Below are 17,261 nucleotides of genomic sequence, written 5' to 3' on the forward strand. Positions count from 1 at the left end.
TCTGATGACGACGATGATGACAAAAAAAAAGAAAAAAAAAAAAGAAAACGGCTCAAATGTTTCAGCCACTTCTCCCACGGAACATGTTAGACAATTCTTTGTTCGGAGCAGCTGAATGATGGGGTGGCGTAGCGGGAACTCAATGTGGGATTTTCTGTGAGGAGAAAGATACTCCATTAGCATTGTTGGCCTCGAGCATATGCAAGCAAAGAAGAGATCCTCTTAACCTTATTCCAAATTTTAACAAAGTCTGGCATTAATTAGTTTCTGATTATGCACAGTTGATCTAGGAGGATCATCAAATTCGATTTAAACTATTTTGGCTATTACGGATAGGATTGGATAGGATGCAGAAATAAGATCCGTCGTATTAGGGAGTTGAATTACAAGCTAAACTTCTAAAAGCCATAACTTATCATACATCTAAGTCCGATGATTTTTTTTTTTTTAAATATCGAATAATTTTTCAAGATTTATACCACAACGTTGGATTCTTTAGAGGGTGATCAAATTAAAAATTTTTCTTTCAGATAAAATTTTGATCGAACATAACTTCTAATCTGAGAGGTATTGGATGGAGAGATAGAAAGTAGAGTTGATATAGAAGTCAAGATATACCTTTTAAAAAATTTAATTTTTTCTAGATTATTTTTACTAGAAAAATCTATTTTAAAAGTCCTATTAGAACTAGGAAGAGTAATCCAATTTAATTATGCAAAGATAAATGTCCTTCTGAAAGTTGAGAAGAGGAATCCGATCTGAATTACGTAAAGATGGATCTTACTATCACAAATAGACATTCTATATTTCATTTTTTTATTCAATAAAAGAAAGAAAAAGATGACTTAACACTATTTTTTAAATTTTCTCTCTCTCCCTCTCTCTCTCTCTCTTTTATTTTACAACATCCGAGCTGAGTGGGATGAGAACAACCTTCCTTCTCCTGATCGAATCAATAAAGTGCTGGTCCTTTTGACGTTGCTGAAGCTATATATTGAACCTTGCTTGTTGAGAAAAATTCTTGTATTTCCAAAGTTATCATCTTATTATTTTTTTCAATTTTAATTTAATAAAAGATTAAGTTGTTTGGATCATTTCAATTCCAACTATTCCATTTTCATTCCACAATTTTTCTTGCATGGAAAATAAGCACCAGAATATATCCAAAATTAGTTTAACTTGTATATGTGGAGCGCCAGGCTAATATGATGAGGTTTAAAAGATTATCCAGGTTCGCTGCAATCCCCTGCTGATTTTGGGGGGAGCTCGCTGCCCGTTTCTCTTGGAAAAAGGAACAAGAGAGCTGTGCTTTTATTCAAGTTAGAGGATTCTAGTTCTTCATTGGGCATGTATTCTATATATATGGATGTGCATTTGGCATGTAGGGCTAGCAAAGAAATCTTATACTCGTACATCTGTAGTCCATGCCCCTTCCTGTACTTAAATTGGACTTGTAGATTGTTACCTTAGGCACAAGCAGAAAATAGGCGCATAAAGAATTTTAAGACCAGGTCTGTTCTACTAAAATTATTGTATTCTTGACTTGGACCACCCCCCCCCCCCCCCCAAAAGGAGACTACTGTGGGATGTCCACAGCGGTCACTTGTCTTTATAAAAGATTAAAAGATATAGAATGTACAGTAGTGGATAAGTTTTATATACAAAACAGGAAGTAAAGAAATTTAGTAGGGCCTCCTGTTCGAATAATATCTCCTTCAAAACAAAATGTTGGAAGAAGAGGACTTTAAGCATGTACTGAAGAAAGTTCCTTTGAAGAGAAATCTCCTTGAAACAAAAGTGGATCCATGGGAGGACAAGGTAGAGTGCAGACTATGGATGAACAGTTCTGGTGCAGATTACAAAAAAAACCTCTAACCTGTGAGACAATAAGTGAGACTCAGAGGAAGCAAGCATAGCAGATCTGTGGGAGCAATAATCTCATGGTGGGTCACAGTCATTCAATAAGTAACCTCATCATCATCTCAGATTAAGTAGCAATAAAAGCCGATAGTTACCCAAAGGATTCAAGGTGGAGAGGAAATTTAGAAGAAAGCAAACAAGAGAAATATCATAGAAATGTCCATTAAATCTATTTCTTCATCATTGTCTCCTGAACAAAATAGCTTTTAGCTTTGCAAGAAGCAACCCAAAGACAGATAAGTCCTTTTCTTTTGATATATTGTTTTACTTTATATCTTTCTATTTTAATAAAATATACTAAAATTTGAAGTTTGTTTACTATAATTATCTAGGCTCAAAAATACTTGGGAATGCTCAATTCAAGACTTGAACCTAGAACGTCTTTTTTGGTTGTAGGATTTGAACCTAGAATGGCAAGGTGAGTTTCCAATAACCAGTCATGCTAAGCAAAGGAGGTGATCAGACCAATGAGATAAGTTCTTCTCTAATCATTATTAATACTCTTTACCATAGCATCTTTTCATATGCGAACTAGTTCGACGCTTGAATCTCACTTGTTTGATGGATTGATAGGGTTTGAGTCACAAAATTTAGATATGGGCCTCTTGGTTGAGAAATTATATCCTATCCATATCAATCACCGCATCTCGTTTCTGTAGGTTCCATTTGTCATGTGCTTGTCTTAGTTGACCTGAATGAGATGTGGTGATTGAAGTGGTGTATGGCCATATGATGCATGCGGTATAAGATATAATTTCTCCTCTTGATCCATCAAGTCCAACTTGGATGGTAGTGGAAGCAGAGAATGTTTCAAAATATGGGGCTAGTACATGCATGCAGAGGTGCACAAGCTTTTGTTCGCGCTCAACATCTTGGTAAAAATGAGGATAAAGGTCATTCTAAGCGAGAAAGAAGAGACCAAGTACAGACTACCTTCTGAAATCCATTATAAGAGTGCTCCCATGCTTTGTTGCAGGGTGCCTACCTATCTTAGACCAAAAACACGATCAGCTGATAAAAAAGTGCCACGTGAGGTTCCATTGCCTTTGTGGCCGTCGGTGTGCTGTCACCTTCCACGCATGGATGTAGAGAAGGTCTTTTTTTTTCCTTTTGCTCCGGTCCTCATCAACTGTAACAGAGGCACTCTAAAGGTGAGAGTGGTGCATGAACTGACCAATCTCTACAATGTGCTACCATTGAACCAACTTTTATTTTCATAAAAGGCTTAATTTAGAAAGAAGTCATGCGTATGAAAAAGATCATGGCTTGTTCTTCTTGGACTTTCTGCTAATCTGGTTAGCCTTTTCTAATTATACATGATGCTTCGACGTCGGTGCATGAAAAATGAATATTGAATTGAATGTGCAAGACTTGAACATTTTTGGTGGTGTTATAACGTTCTTCTCTTTTTCGAATAGATGATTGGTCATTGTGGCTCTTTATGTAGAGTGCTAGAGATGGTGGGAGAGGAGAAAAAATCGTGCATGCTTTAAAGCAAGGATATAATTATCAGAGTTCTGCATCCCAGTATGCATGTGAGGTTTATATGGATGACAGAAGGGCCTTTGCACCAGCTTGTCAATCACCGCATGCGGGGACCGTATTGGAGAAGAGAGTGGTTCGGTAGAGCATTTTGTTAATTATTAAGGATGAAATCAAGCATGAAAATGGAAGGGGAGTTTATTATTATTATTATTATATGTAGTATAGTAGATTGGATGGCATCTTATATTGCAAATTATATAGATTCTATTTTGTGGATGGCTGAATAATTATTAGATACTTTATTTTTAGATCCTAGTCATGGATGTATTAATTCTGATAAATTTGGTTTATCAAAAGGAAAAAGGAGAAAGGTGGTGGAGAAGAGCGGCCCCGCTCAACACCGAACGCACTCAAGCCACTCATCCATTGCCCTGCAATCTCGATACAGAGAAGAGAGAAGAATCTCTCTATTATTATATAATACAATCGTTTTTTAGGCCTTCCACTCACGGGTCCCATTAATTGTGAAAAGCTCACCATTCTGAAAAACAGAACGGATCGAGTCCTTTTCATCCTCCATTGCTCCTTTATATGCGCGAAAAAGATAGCGAAACAAATCGACCAAAGAAAAAAAAAAAAGAAAAAAAAGCTAAAGGGGACGTATCGAATATCACGTATACTTTTTCTTTCCAATCCAATAATCTTATCTTTAGAAGATAGTAGAAAAATATGGAGTGATGGTTGTGATGAAGGAAAAGGACTGTACGACAGTCTAAGGATTTGCCAGGAACTGCTGTTGAATAGTAGTGTGCCTATGTGCTTGCTCTAAGGCATGGACAACGGACCCAGGCTAAAAATGCTCCCCATATTACTCCTCGCTAGAGAGTTTGAGAGGCCTTCGGCTTTGTGAAACTTTGGAATGTCTCCTCAAAACTCCTTTAGAAGAACCTGGAGGGATGGGCGAGGAAAAAGAGTCCCTCTAATTGAGGAGCCAAGCGTCCATTTCTGGCTTTCTGCCCTCTTCCTTCTTTTTTTTTCCTCTCTTCTTTTCTTCCATATGGCCAACAATTTCTTTTGCGTGGGCGGTATCAGTTGTCAAATCGTTGTTAAAGGAAAATAAGAAGCATGCTAGAGAACTAGTCCATCCTAAGGGTGAAAAGAGGAAAAGAACTATTACGGAACATGGCATCCTTAGGAGTCCTTTTCAAGGGCTAGAAGTCTCATTCTTTGCTTGCGTGCTTGATGACATGATTTTGGTGGAATCAGTGGATCCGGCCGGTGAACCTCCTGTTTAACTAGTGACGCGCATGCTTGTTCTGGGGAGACTCTGTAGAACCTGCTTCCATTTCCAACATGTTGCTAATTTCTTGCATGCCAGAAATATATAAAAAGAGGGACTGGGCCATGTGATTCTAATTTTATTAGAAGACTAACCTTTGAACATGTGATTTTGTTTTAACAAATGCCAACCAATGCGTAGTTCACAAGGGATTCCATATCTTCATTCAATCCATGGGAGAGAACATTTTAAAATCATCGGATCCCTCATTTTTATTAGTAAATTGGATTTATTAAATCAATCTAGAATAAAAACGAGTCAGCAAATAAAATATTGAAAAATTCAGTAAGAATATCTCTACAATGCTGATTTACATAAGCAATGAGGTCAGTTGGTTCCGCTGACCAGTGGAAATGTTAAAAAATATCCAGCCCCCTCAGGTGTAATTTTAGATGCACATTGAATAGCTGGGCATAATTTCCAGTGAACTACTTGAGGAGCACTATCAAGAAACTTTCCGGAAATTATCATAGGATCCATATGTGACCGGTATTAATACAAATCAAAAGCGCTGTTCGACATCATTTTTGTATAATATTGGTCTAAAGATCTAGTGCTCCATGGGAGAAATTTATGATTAAAAAGGTTTTTTTTTTTTCTTTTTTTTAAAGATAATGATCAAGTGGACTTTGTAAAAGACATAAATTTTGGTGAAGGATTTAAACGCCTTTTTTTGTTACATTTTTTGGATCGTGGTTTATGACTCATTTGATTTAAGTCAAAAGCTAACCAACTTCAATTGGATATCCACCAAATTTTCATAGCAGTTGATTTTATGCCCACATTGACCAAGCTTAAATGTATCACTAGAATATTGGTCAGGTTCACAGCATCGGTAGATCAATTTCACATGCATTTAAATTCATGCGCGTCATGCATGGTTATTTTCTGCATGTCAGGCAAACTGTAACTAGTAGGGTTGCTTCCTGATGTGCACCAATTATTCGTGATCTGTTGACGGACAATAAAATTCCGGGGTATTTCCACTCTTATGTTGGTCTTCTCCAACCAATAAGGTATCCTATTCTGCTCTTATGACCTGCTTGTTTAATTTCTTCCTCTAGATGGATGTCGCTTTCTGACGTAAACTCACCTCTCTTCTCATCCTTAGTGATAATAAAATTAGTTTTTAGATTGGAGCATTTAAGTGTTACTTTATTGCACGTAGTTTTCTTGCTCTTCATGGTTCATCAACGATCCATGAACAATCCAAGTGAAAGTACCTTTCAAATTTGCATAAAACAGATATCACCTTCAGATCTCCTTTTATTTATACTCTTTTTTGAGAAACTCCTTTAATTTCTTTCCAATGATTACTGAGCTTATAATTACCGTCACATATAACACAGATATATCAACTATTGTACACAGCTTCTTTCTATTTACTCCAATTTATTGATGGAATTTAACAATACATCAAGGGAATATCACATTAGTTTAATGCATGTGTATAATCTCATGTATTCATAATCTTTTCCTTTTCATCCGCTATGCAAATCATAGCACCAGTATGTTGTTTAGTTAGCGGGTTTCCTTTTATTTTTCTAATTTTCCTTTTCATCCGCTATGCAAATCATAGCACCAGTATGTTGTTTAGTTAGCGGGTTTCCTTTTATTTTTCTAATTTATCAAATTTTATTTAAATTTGTGTGTGTGCATGCGTGTGTGTGCGCATGCGCGTGTGTGTATATATATATATATATATATATATATATATATATATATATATTAAAAAAGAGCAATCGCGTTCGTGTGTATCTGTTTGAAATGTGGATAAAAAATTTTGTGCCATGTTTTTTTTTTTTTGGCTTCGGCATGACAAAGAGCCTCGGAGATGGATGGAAAGAATTTGCGCATGGCCAAGTTGATGGATGACGAGGAGAATCTCCAAAGTATCGAGATTTCGGTCAGAGTGACGCTTGGATACCGCGACGGTGTTTGGAGACCGCGGCAGTGGAGGAGAGAAGAGGAAGGGGCTGTTGGGATCGCTGGAGGGCTTGAGGAGCAGAGAGGTTCCAGCGATGGGTTTGGTCAGCGACAGAGGTGAGCGTGGGAGAGAGAGAGAATAGACCCACTATTTTCTGTCCTCTGCAATATAAAAAAGAAAAAAACCTCACCGCGGCGAGAGGCCTCGGAAGAGGGCCGCGGGCGAGTGCAAGGGACAACACTTGGACGCGGCAGTGGTGGAGGAAGTGGAGGGGAAGTGGCTGTTAGGGTCACTAGAGGAGGGGTCGAGGAGAAGGGAGGTTCCGACAATGGACTTGATCGGTGGGGCAGAGGATGCGAAAGAGCATTTCATTGGAGGAGGACGTGTAGTAAGAGGATTGGGGTCACGGGCGAGTGCGGAGGGCGATGCTTGGAGGCTACGACAGCAGAGGATGGGAAAGGAAATCGGCAGTTGGGATCGCTGAAGGAGGGCTCGAAGGGTTGCTTTACGTTGGAAGAAAGAAGCGGCAGCGAGGTTACATGATTTTTTTCCACATAGATAATTTTTTTTCACTTCTTTTTCTTTGCAATTTATTATCTTTTTCAGAGATTTTGGAAAGGAGAGTGCTTGAGAGAGATTAGAGAATTTTTTCAGGTTTCCATCCCATGCATCGCATGGAGTTCTAAGCTAGTTTTATTTAAACTGAACGTAATAATAACTATTATTTATTGAGATAATATTATTGTTCATCATATTTTTGTACTTAATCTGTGGTACCAACTCCTAAAGTTGGGGAAAAAAAACTCTCAGATCTCAAGATGATTGCCATGGATCAACGCTTTTTTTTTTGGCATTATTCTTAAGCTCAAATTAATTTAAGCATGGTTGCAGCTAGGTATTCAAAAGAGACATGTTGGGGCTTGATCAAGCAAGGATCTGACTTGATACAATTTAATTTTGAAGCATGATTTCGTAACCACAATCAACACATCGTACAAACATTTGACCACTCAAAGGATAGCAACAAGAGACAAACCAAATTTCTGAAGAACACCAATCAGGAACTGAACGTTACTAGGCTATACAATGGACTCCAAACTTTGTCGGGCATGGACCACTCATAAATTTGACTACGAATATAATTTTTTTTTTTTTTTTTGTAAGACTACTACAAAATATTTTTTTTTGACCCATAGTGATTTCATCTCCCAATCAAGAACTTATGATACCGAGTAAATCAAATCCAGACCACTCAATAGTAGCTTACTAGATTGAATAGAAGATGACTTGATCTGGACTTAAAAACTTTTCCAATGTTCTCTTGAAACCTGTTGAAAACATTACTCAAACCTGTCCAAAATTCAAGCTTACGTGGGGCCAATGCTACCCAAATTTGGTTTATGTCACGGGCTGACCTAACCTTATCACAATTGTGATGGATGCAGGGCAACGGTACGTGGTTGGTGTGCGGGTGTGGAAGAAGCGTATTACCACAAAATTTAAGCCCACAAAATCCAAAATAAAATTGGAACTGTTACCTAATCGATGCTCTAAGAAGATCCGCATGCCCATGTTGCTGTCCCCGTTTTGGTTGTACAACAAGGAAACTTGTGCAATGTCTTTATTAATAATGTCGACGTAGATATCTAACCGTGCCAACGTTTACGAGCTAGGATTAGCCGATGCCTATCGCTTTCTAGCCTGCCTTCTAGCTGTGGTGCATTTCACACACCGAGGACCCGCAACAGTCGTCATTAATGACGGTATCACGGCCATTCGTAGTCAACGATCACCATGCACCCTTCCCAATGTTCATCTCTCCCTTAAATTTGTACTGCCACCGTAATGAGCTATCTCCTCTTATATGCTGTATGTATAATATTTCTAATCAATAACGTTCCAGACCTATTCTCTTGGGTCGTTAACAAACCTGGAGCCAAGGGGTCGCACGAGTATTTCACCTTTCACATGTGCGCGGGTTGTATATAAAGTAAGTGCTGGGTTTGAACATGGTAGCGGTATAAGGGTGCCAGAGTGGCTACGGTCCTTTTGGTCTGGTGTCCGTCTCTCCCGGAGAAGTGGTGGAAAGAAAAGATGGAGAAAGGAGATGGAGGTAAGGGGAGTAAGAAGAGAGGAAGCTCTTCCTCTCTCTCTTCTTTCAGGACAATCTTTATGCATGCAGATACTGTGGATATGTGGCTGATGGCTCTGGGCTTTCTCGGCGCCATCGGAGACGGTCTTTCGTCGCCCATCATGCTTCTAATCACCAGCAAGGTCTTCAACAACCTGGGCTCTGGCCCCTCTTCCATTGACCCTTCTCAATTCACTCACCACATTGACAAGGTGACCCATCTTCTCCTTCCTCTCTAATTCCTTCTAATTATATTCGTGCCGCAATATTAGCTCGCTCATATTTGTCTTCATGTTTTCCCTTCTTTAATTTTTTTCCCGCTTTCCTCCAGAATTCAGTGAATTTGCTCTACTTGGCATGCGCATCATGGGTGATGTGTTTCTTAGGTATCTATCTTTCTCTTTTCTTTTCTTTTCTTCTCTCTCTCTCTTTCTTTTTTTTCTTTTTTTGAACCAAAGATTAGTTATTATGGCTTCTTTGAATTCTTTCCCCTCTTGAGATCCTTCTTTCTTATATTATATTCTCCTAATGATGATTGCAGAGGGATATTGCTGGACGAGAACGGGAGAGCGACAAGCGTCGCGGATGCGAGCACGATACCTGAAGGCAGTCCTCAGGCAGGACGTGGAGTACTTCGACCTGAAGGTGGCCTCCACAAGCGAAGTCATCACCAGCGTCTCCGGCGACAGCCTCGTCATTCAAGACGCCCTCGGCGAAAAGGTCTATTTCTTCTCCTTTACAGTGGCCTCTCAACATCTCTGCTGGGTCTAAAACGATCGACACTCATGTGAACAAATGCCAATGGTTGATGAGGTGCAGGTGCCCAACTTCATAATGAACGCGGCTACATTCTTAGGAAGCTACATGGTGGGGTTCTTTCTAATGTGGAGGCTGGCCCTGGTGGCTCTCCCCACGGTGGTTCTTCTCATCATACCTGGTCTCATGTACGGCAGGATGCTCGCGAGCCTCGCCAGAAAAAATCGCGAGGAGTACAACAAGGCCGGCGTCGTCGCCGAGCAGGCCATCTCCTCGGTCCGGACCGTATACTCCTTCGTCGCGGAGGCCCGCACCATGGCCAAGTTCTCTGCCGCACTCGAGGACTCGGTCAAGCTTGGGCTCCGGCAGGGCCTGGCCAAGGGCATCGCCATCGGGAGCAACGGCGTTACCTTTGCGATCTGGGCCTTCCTGGTTTGGTACGGTAGCCACCTTGTCATGTACCATGGCGGCAAAGGTGGCACCGTCTTTGCTGTCGGAGCTGCAATCGTTGTCGGTGGCCTGTAATATATAATCCCTAACCTTAATGTCTATTTTTCTAATCTATTTTACTGTAGATGGTATGTATGCATATATTTTGCTTATGTGTTTGATGATTTGCGCATGCAGAGCTCTTGGGTCGGGGCTTTCGAATGTGAAATATTTCACGGAGGCGAGCTCGGCGGGGGAGCGGATCATGGAGGTGATCAAAAGGATACCGAAGATTGATTCGGATAGCATGGAGGGTGAGGTTTTGGACAACATATCAGGAAATGTGGAGTTCAGAGCGGTGGAGTTCGCATACCCATCGCGGCCGGAGATCCCCATCTTCAGGGACTTCAGCCTGAAGGTGCCGGCGGGGAGGACGGTGGCCCTGGTCGGCGGCAGCGGGTCGGGGAAGTCGACGGCGATTGCGCTGCTGGAGAGGTTCTATGATCCATCTGGGGGGGAGATTTTGTTGGACGGGGTGGACATTAGGAGGCTCCAGCTTAAGTGGTTGAGGTCTCAGATGGGATTGGTGAGCCAGGAGCCAGCTCTCTTTGCGACTTCCATCAAGGAAAATATACTTTTTGGCAAGGAAGATGCGTCCATGGAGCAGGTGGTGGCGGCTGCCAAGGCCTCCAATGCCCACAACTTTATCTCTCAGCTGCCTCATGGATACGACACTCAGGTTACTACTCTCTCTTTCTCTCTCTGTGTCAGTGAATTCTTGCAATTTCATTAACGGTAGGTAGGCCAAATTCCACGACCTACACTTAAAACAAAAAGGATGGTGGGAAGGGTACCAATTCTTCAAGGACCTCTTAAATGCTGGTGGACTTTACCTATGCATTGTGAGAAATCCTCGGAAAAGCCCACCTCCACCTGGAGCGACGCAAACGGTCAATAAATTTTCTTGGGGCCTTAACCTATGATTGTCGTGAAATTTACACCATAACCTCACCTGCAAGCAATATGAGCCGCGAAAGATATGGTACGGAATGAGACCACGTGTGAACTGGGTGGAACCATTAACAATTTAACGTGGCAGTGGCACAGCGTTGCATCTTTCCCGGAAAAAAGGACTTATCTTTTTTCTGGGCGCCAATCGTTGGATCAAACCGCTTTAAAATGTATGCTGACAGATAGAGAAAAGAGGCTGGAGCACTTTAAAAGATATGCATATACGCTCTGATTATTGATATTGTAAAAAAAAATCTATCATTTTTTTTGCAAAAGTGATACAAGCTGATGCCGAGACACAAAGTGTAGAAACAAACTTGCATTCATGTTTTTATATCAAGATGCCTCTTGTTTTATTTGTCGGATGTAGGTGTCACAATATCAAAATCAGTTCAATAGCTTCCAAATTATTTCCTTCTATTAAACATGTATCCATGGCCTCAACTTATAAATCCAAACTATTTCCTTCAATAGCGCCCAAACAAGATAGCAGTATGTGTCATAAAGAGCATGTCATAAAGAGCATGTTTAATGACTATACATCATCTAATGGATAGCCGCACTTAATGATGTACATCATTTTATGGTGCACACCACATATGTTCTTATTTGTTGAAATTGTGTTGTTAAACTTATCCTAAACCACTTCCCAAATCCCAATATGTGATGTTGATATGGGCCTGCTAACATATTGAAATTTGTAGACAAATTGATTGAGTTTTTATGCTAGGTTGCGTCCATTAATTAGTTCCAATTGAACATTGGTTCTATAACAAGCTCATTCTTAATCCACCGTCAACTTCTTCTCTCCCGTTAAAAAAGAAAAAACAAAAATTTATTGTCTACTTGTTGTTACTATTGTTTCTTTCCTCAGCTTGATGGTCACTTGCCGGTGCGTGATGTTACATTCCAAACGCACAGCGGTGAAGTGATTGGCAGTGGTTGTCATGGCAATCCATCCATTCATGAGGAATTATTTGTTCGAGATGGTACTTGGAAAAGCACTCGTAATGATTGTTATGCACCCACTTGGAAATTGGAAAATGTTCCGTGTAATTATCTGCAATCTAGGCCATTGAGTTGATGGACAAATTCTCAATGGACGGCCATACGGCCGGGTGATCGCTAGGATATTATGGGAGAAGTCCACTAAAGGCCAGTGCTCTACAGGACCGCAGAAAAAGCCCCGTCCTGCTCGCTGGGCTGCACTCGTGCCTTCCACTAGGTGAGCTGGGAAAGGCACTAGGTTGATGCTTTGGGTATCACGGAGGAATCCACGCGCACCGGTTGCTTGACAACTTTTGAAGGCAAAAACAACAGCAGGCTTATTAAAAGCTAATTACCCTATACCCCTTAACGCTTCCGGGTCATATTTTTCATCAACAATTAAAGTCAAAAACAATGAATTATAAATACATGAATTGTTCTGAATAAACTATCTGGACTTTTTTTTTCCATAAAAAAACTGTCTTGACTTTTGAAAGCTGTCTTAATCCAGGTATTCTATTTCCTGCTTCCAACATAGAATAAAAACTGGGCAAATGTATATTATACGATCAACTCCTGTTGCGCCTCCTCCTTGTATTATTATTTTTTAAGTCTTCCACCTATTTCTTGATGCGCCAAACCATGGTTCCTCTTTCCAATGTTATTAACAGAGATCAGTTGAGATCAGGTCCTCATTAATTATATAGTAAAACTGAATCAAGATAAAAGAATATATTATCGTGACAGAGTACCTTGTTTATCTCCTTAACGACTAGTACTTCTTGGTCGACAAATCTATACTTTGGATCTAGCATGCTGTTTCTTTGTTTTTTTCTTTTTTTACTCTTCAAGTTTCATTCCTCACGTAATGGTGAGTTCTCTCTCTCTCTCTCTCTCTCTCTCTCTCTCTCTCTCTCTGTTTTTTTTTTGGTAAAACCATTCATCACATTGTCATTACCAAAACAAGGGGAAAAAACTTTTCTTGGTGCCTTGGCCTATCAATTTGGTTTCTTTGTGGTAACCGAGTTGTCGTCATTTCATGGATGCACACAGGCTGGAGAAAGGGGCGTCCAGATGTCCGGAGGTCAGAAGCAGAGGATAGCAATAGCCCGAGCAATTATCAAGTCGCCAAAGATCCTTCTCCTAGACGAGGCCACCAGCGCGCTGGACTCAGAGTCGGAACGAATCGTTCAGGAAGCGCTCGACCTCGCGACGGTCGGCCGGACCACCATTGTCATCGCCCACCGCCTCTCCACCATAAGGAACGCGGACATCATCGCCGTGGTCCAAGCCGGCCAGGTCATGGAAATCGGTTCCCACGACGAGCTCATTCGCGGCGAGGATGGGCTCTACTCGTCCCTCGTTCGGCTCCAGCAGACCTCGACGGCGAGCGAAGAAGGTGCCGCCACCTCCCCATCCATGATAAACTTGGCATTATCATCTCAGTTTGGCAGCAGCAACAGCATGAGCCGGAGGTTCTCAGCCGCCAGTAGGTCCAGCTCCGGAAGGTCTTTTGGGAACGCAGGGGCGGCGGAGGAGTCGGAACCGGAAGCACTTCCGGTGCCTTCGTTCCGGAGGTTGTTGATGCTGAACGTGCCGGAGTGGAAGCAGGCATTGCTGGGTAGCTTGAGCGCCACGGTGTTCGGGGCGATACAGCCGCTGTATGCATTCGCTATGGGAAGCATGCTATCGGTCTACTTCTTGAACGATCACGATGACATCAAGTCGAAGACCAGGACTTATGCTCTCGTCTTCCTCTCGCTGTCGGTGTTCTCCTTCTTGATCAACATCGGGCAGCACTACAACTTCGGAGCCATGGGGGAGTATCTCACCAAGAGGGTGAGGGAGAGGATGCTGTCGAAGATTCTAACGTTTGAAGTGGGTTGGTTCGACCAGGATGAGAATTCGACTGGAGCCCTCTGTTCTCGTCTCGCCAAGGATGCCAATGTGGTCAGTAACACAGTCTCTCTCGGCCTCCCTTTTTTTTTAAAATTATATATATATATATATATATATATATATATATATATATATATATATAAAGTGATGATCTGTTCACTTCACGCTACGAACTGTTAAAATTACTTAGGTAGGTAATTAAGAGGATGGCTATGACGTTCGATTGGTAGGTCTGGATGCAGACATAGTTAAAAACATGGTAGAATTGAAAAAAAAACCACGGTGCATCTCAGGACAAGCATAGAAAAAGTGCAATGCTAGATGCTTGTCAACTCTTCCACTATTAGTGAAATAGTCGGTTTTGTCTTTTCTACTGCATGTTCTAAGAGGGTTGATACCATGAGACAAAGTGCGGTGGCTAATAATTCTTTCAATTCCCCCGTTTGGAAAGGTAGATCGTGCCCGGGGTCCATCTACTAGGTTGTGACGCTCCTTTTCAAAGGGTTGGAGTTGGAAGGTACATGCCATTCTATGTTCCACTAATGGTTCATATTCGTCGTGCATCCATCCATGGCACATCATCTTATGCTAACAACTTAAAAAAGAGACATATATCTGGACCGCATCAAAATTTGATGTGTGTCAACTATGCAATTCATTAGATAAATCAATCGCTTAATGGATCAAATTAATAAGATGATTCTCTGTTTGCAGGTGAGATCCTTGGTGGGTGATCGGATGGCTCTGATCATCCAGACCGTGTCTGCAGTGACCATCGCATGCACCATGGGTCTGATCATAGCATGGAGGCTGGCGCTGGTTATGATAGCCGTCCAACCACTGATCATCATATGCTTTTACGCCCGTCGAGTCCTCCTCAGGAGCATGTCCGGGAAGGCCATCAAGTCCCAGTCCGAGAGCAGCAAGCTTGCAGCCGAAGCGGTCTCCAACCTTCGCACCATCACCGCCTTCTCCTCCCAGGATCGCATCCTTCGCTTGTTCGATCATGCACAAGAGGGCCCTCGACGTGAGAGCATTCGACAATCCTGGTTCGCGGGCCTTGGCCTCGCCACCTCCCAAAGTCTCATGACGTGCACCTGGTCCCTCGACTTCTGGTACGGCGGCAAGCTCGTCTCCCACGGCTACATCACCGCGAAAGCCTTGTTCCAGACCTTCATGGTCCTCGTCAGCACCGGCCGTGTCATCGCCGACGCCGGCAGCATGACCACGGATCTCGCCAAGGGTTCCGACGCCGTGGGCTCGGTGTTCGCGATTCTGGATCGATACACTCGCATCGAGCCCGAGGACTCGGAGGGCCACCGTCCGGAGAAGCTGATTGGCGACGTGGACATCCGAGGGGTCGAGTTCGCCTACCCGGCGCGCCCCGATGTGACCATCTTTAGAGGCTTCACCCTCAGCATCGAGGTGGGCAAGTCTACAGCGTTAGTGGGGCAAAGTGGGTCTGGGAAGTCGACCATCATTGGACTCATTGAACGTTTCTACGACCCATTAAAGGGGACACTGAGGATTGATGGCAAAGACATAAAGTCATACCACCTTCGTTCTTTGAGACGCCACATTGGGCTGGTAGGACAGGAGCCAACTCTGTTTGCCGGGACCATTCGAGAGAACATCATATATGGGACGGAAGGAGCGACGGAGGCCGAGATAGAGAACGCGGCAAGGGTGGCCAATGCTCATGACTTCATCAGCAACCTCAAGGATGGATATGACACATGGTGCGGGGATCGTGGGGTACAGCTCTCGGGGGGACAGAAGCAGAGGGTTGCAATTGCGAGGGCAATTCTAAAGAACCTGGCGATTCTATTATTGGATGAAGCGACAAGCGCATTGGATAGTCAATCAGAGAAGGTGGTGCAGGAGGCATTAGAGAGGGTGATGGTGGGGAGGACTAGTGTGGTGGTGGCTCACCGGTTGAGTACCATACAAAATTGTGACCTCATAGCGGTGCTGGAGAAAGGGGTCGTGGTGGAGAAGGGGACTCATGGCTCCCTTCTGGCCAAGGGGCCCACAGGATCTTACTACGGGTTGGTCAGACTCCAGCAAGGCAACAAGGGGGGACAACCCTAAGGGCCTAAACGCGAGTGTAAAATATCTATTCACTTTGTCGGATAGCAGAGCGCGTTAGATCGTCGATTTTGGATGTCCTTTAGTTTGGCTGCAGTTGCTCCAGAACATAATTGCTTATTATACCAATTGGGTTTTCTGTTTCTCTTAATGTTGTCAATTGTTTATATCCTTCATGATATCCACCCTGTAATGTTAATGTGGTGAATGAAAAGAAAATAAATCTTTCGTCTGGAACATCATTTTTTAAATAGAAAAAAAAAAGAGCCAATATGCTTAGTTTCTTTTGGTAGAATTTACAGTGAAAAAAAGAAAAAAAAATAACGAACAAAAAAAAGAAAAGAAGTACGAAAGCAATTAGAGTTCCCGAAGATAGGAATCACCCCAGAAATCTTTATGCAAAATCATAACTAAATTAGAAGGTAGACTAGAAGAACTATTAAAAAAAAATAGACTGATGTTGGGAAGCTAGCTAATCCACTACATCGTTCCCTTCTCGAAATACATGTTGGGCCACAAAACGATCCAGTAATGAACAGAGTTGTAGAATATCAACTAAAAGAGAAGTCATGCGTTGCTCATTTGAAGTTACTTGAATCCAATTATTATAATTGCCGAATCCCCTTCTATAATTACTCACCTACAACACAATGAAAGAATAACCATCGAAAGACCCGTTCTTCTTTCCACTTGATTTTTGCTTGTTTTACCTGCATGGACGCCGAAATCCACGTTTTTAGAATAGAGAAATAGAACCTCTAAAATTGAAAAGTGAAAAAAATGACAGACCAGAGGAAGCCGGCATTAGTGATTGAAAATTTTAGAGGTAATGGAATCCTTTTAAAAGTTAATTTATGGGGTTTTACTATATTACTTTTTTATAATTTTTTATTATAAAAAATATTTAAGATATTATACATTATTTTTTATATATTTTATTATTTTTTAAAAAATAATATTTTATTATTGTCATTTTAACTTTCTTCTTTCTCCCTCTATTCGCGGCTTCTGAGCCTCCCTCTACTTGTGGCTTCTCTGCAGTCCTCCCTCTGCCTCAAGGACTCCCTCAACTCTGACGCTGTCCGTGGCAAGATCGTCATGTGCCCAGAGTTCCCCCACCACACTCCTACCCCCCACCCTCCGGTGCTCATGGCTTTTTCATTGCCACACCCCCCTGTCGCCCCCACCACTTGCGACTCTTCCGTGCCCCGCCCACCCGCAGCCCCTCCATCCTCGATCCTCTCTTCCTCGCCAACCATGGCTCGTCTGCCTTCAGTGACTCATAGAAA

The 17,261-nt window shown here is 42.1% G+C and overlaps 1 protein-coding gene across 2 annotated transcripts; it reads left to right on the forward strand.

The window, feature by feature from the left end:
* Window positions 1-8,415: 8,415 nt before the first annotated feature.
* On the forward strand, window positions 8,416-16,221 carry LOC105060251 (putative multidrug resistance protein). Of its 2 annotated transcripts, XM_019855743.3 has the most exons (7): window positions 8,416-9,014; window positions 9,134-9,188; window positions 9,344-9,522; window positions 9,622-10,079; window positions 10,186-10,726; window positions 13,039-13,935; window positions 14,599-16,221. In XM_019855743.3, the coding sequence occupies exons 1-7, from the start codon at window positions 8,766-8,768 to the stop codon at window positions 15,973-15,975; spliced, it is 3,756 nt and encodes a 1,251-aa protein (XP_019711302.1). In that variant the 5' UTR covers window positions 8,416-8,765; the 3' UTR covers window positions 15,976-16,221. The 2 variants fall into 2 exon arrangements, with proteins under 2 accessions (XP_019711302.1, XP_073103706.1); XM_073247605.1 differs by lacking the exons at window positions 8,416-9,014; window positions 9,134-9,188 and having other exon boundaries at window positions 9,432-9,522; window positions 9,622-9,669; window positions 9,756-10,079.
* Window positions 16,222-17,261: the final 1,040 nt, after the last annotated feature.

The sequence above is a fragment of the Elaeis guineensis genome, chromosome 1 (genome assembly GCF_000442705.2).
Source record: "Elaeis guineensis isolate ETL-2024a chromosome 1, EG11, whole genome shotgun sequence".
NCBI lineage: Eukaryota > Viridiplantae > Streptophyta > Magnoliopsida > Arecales > Arecaceae > Elaeis > Elaeis guineensis.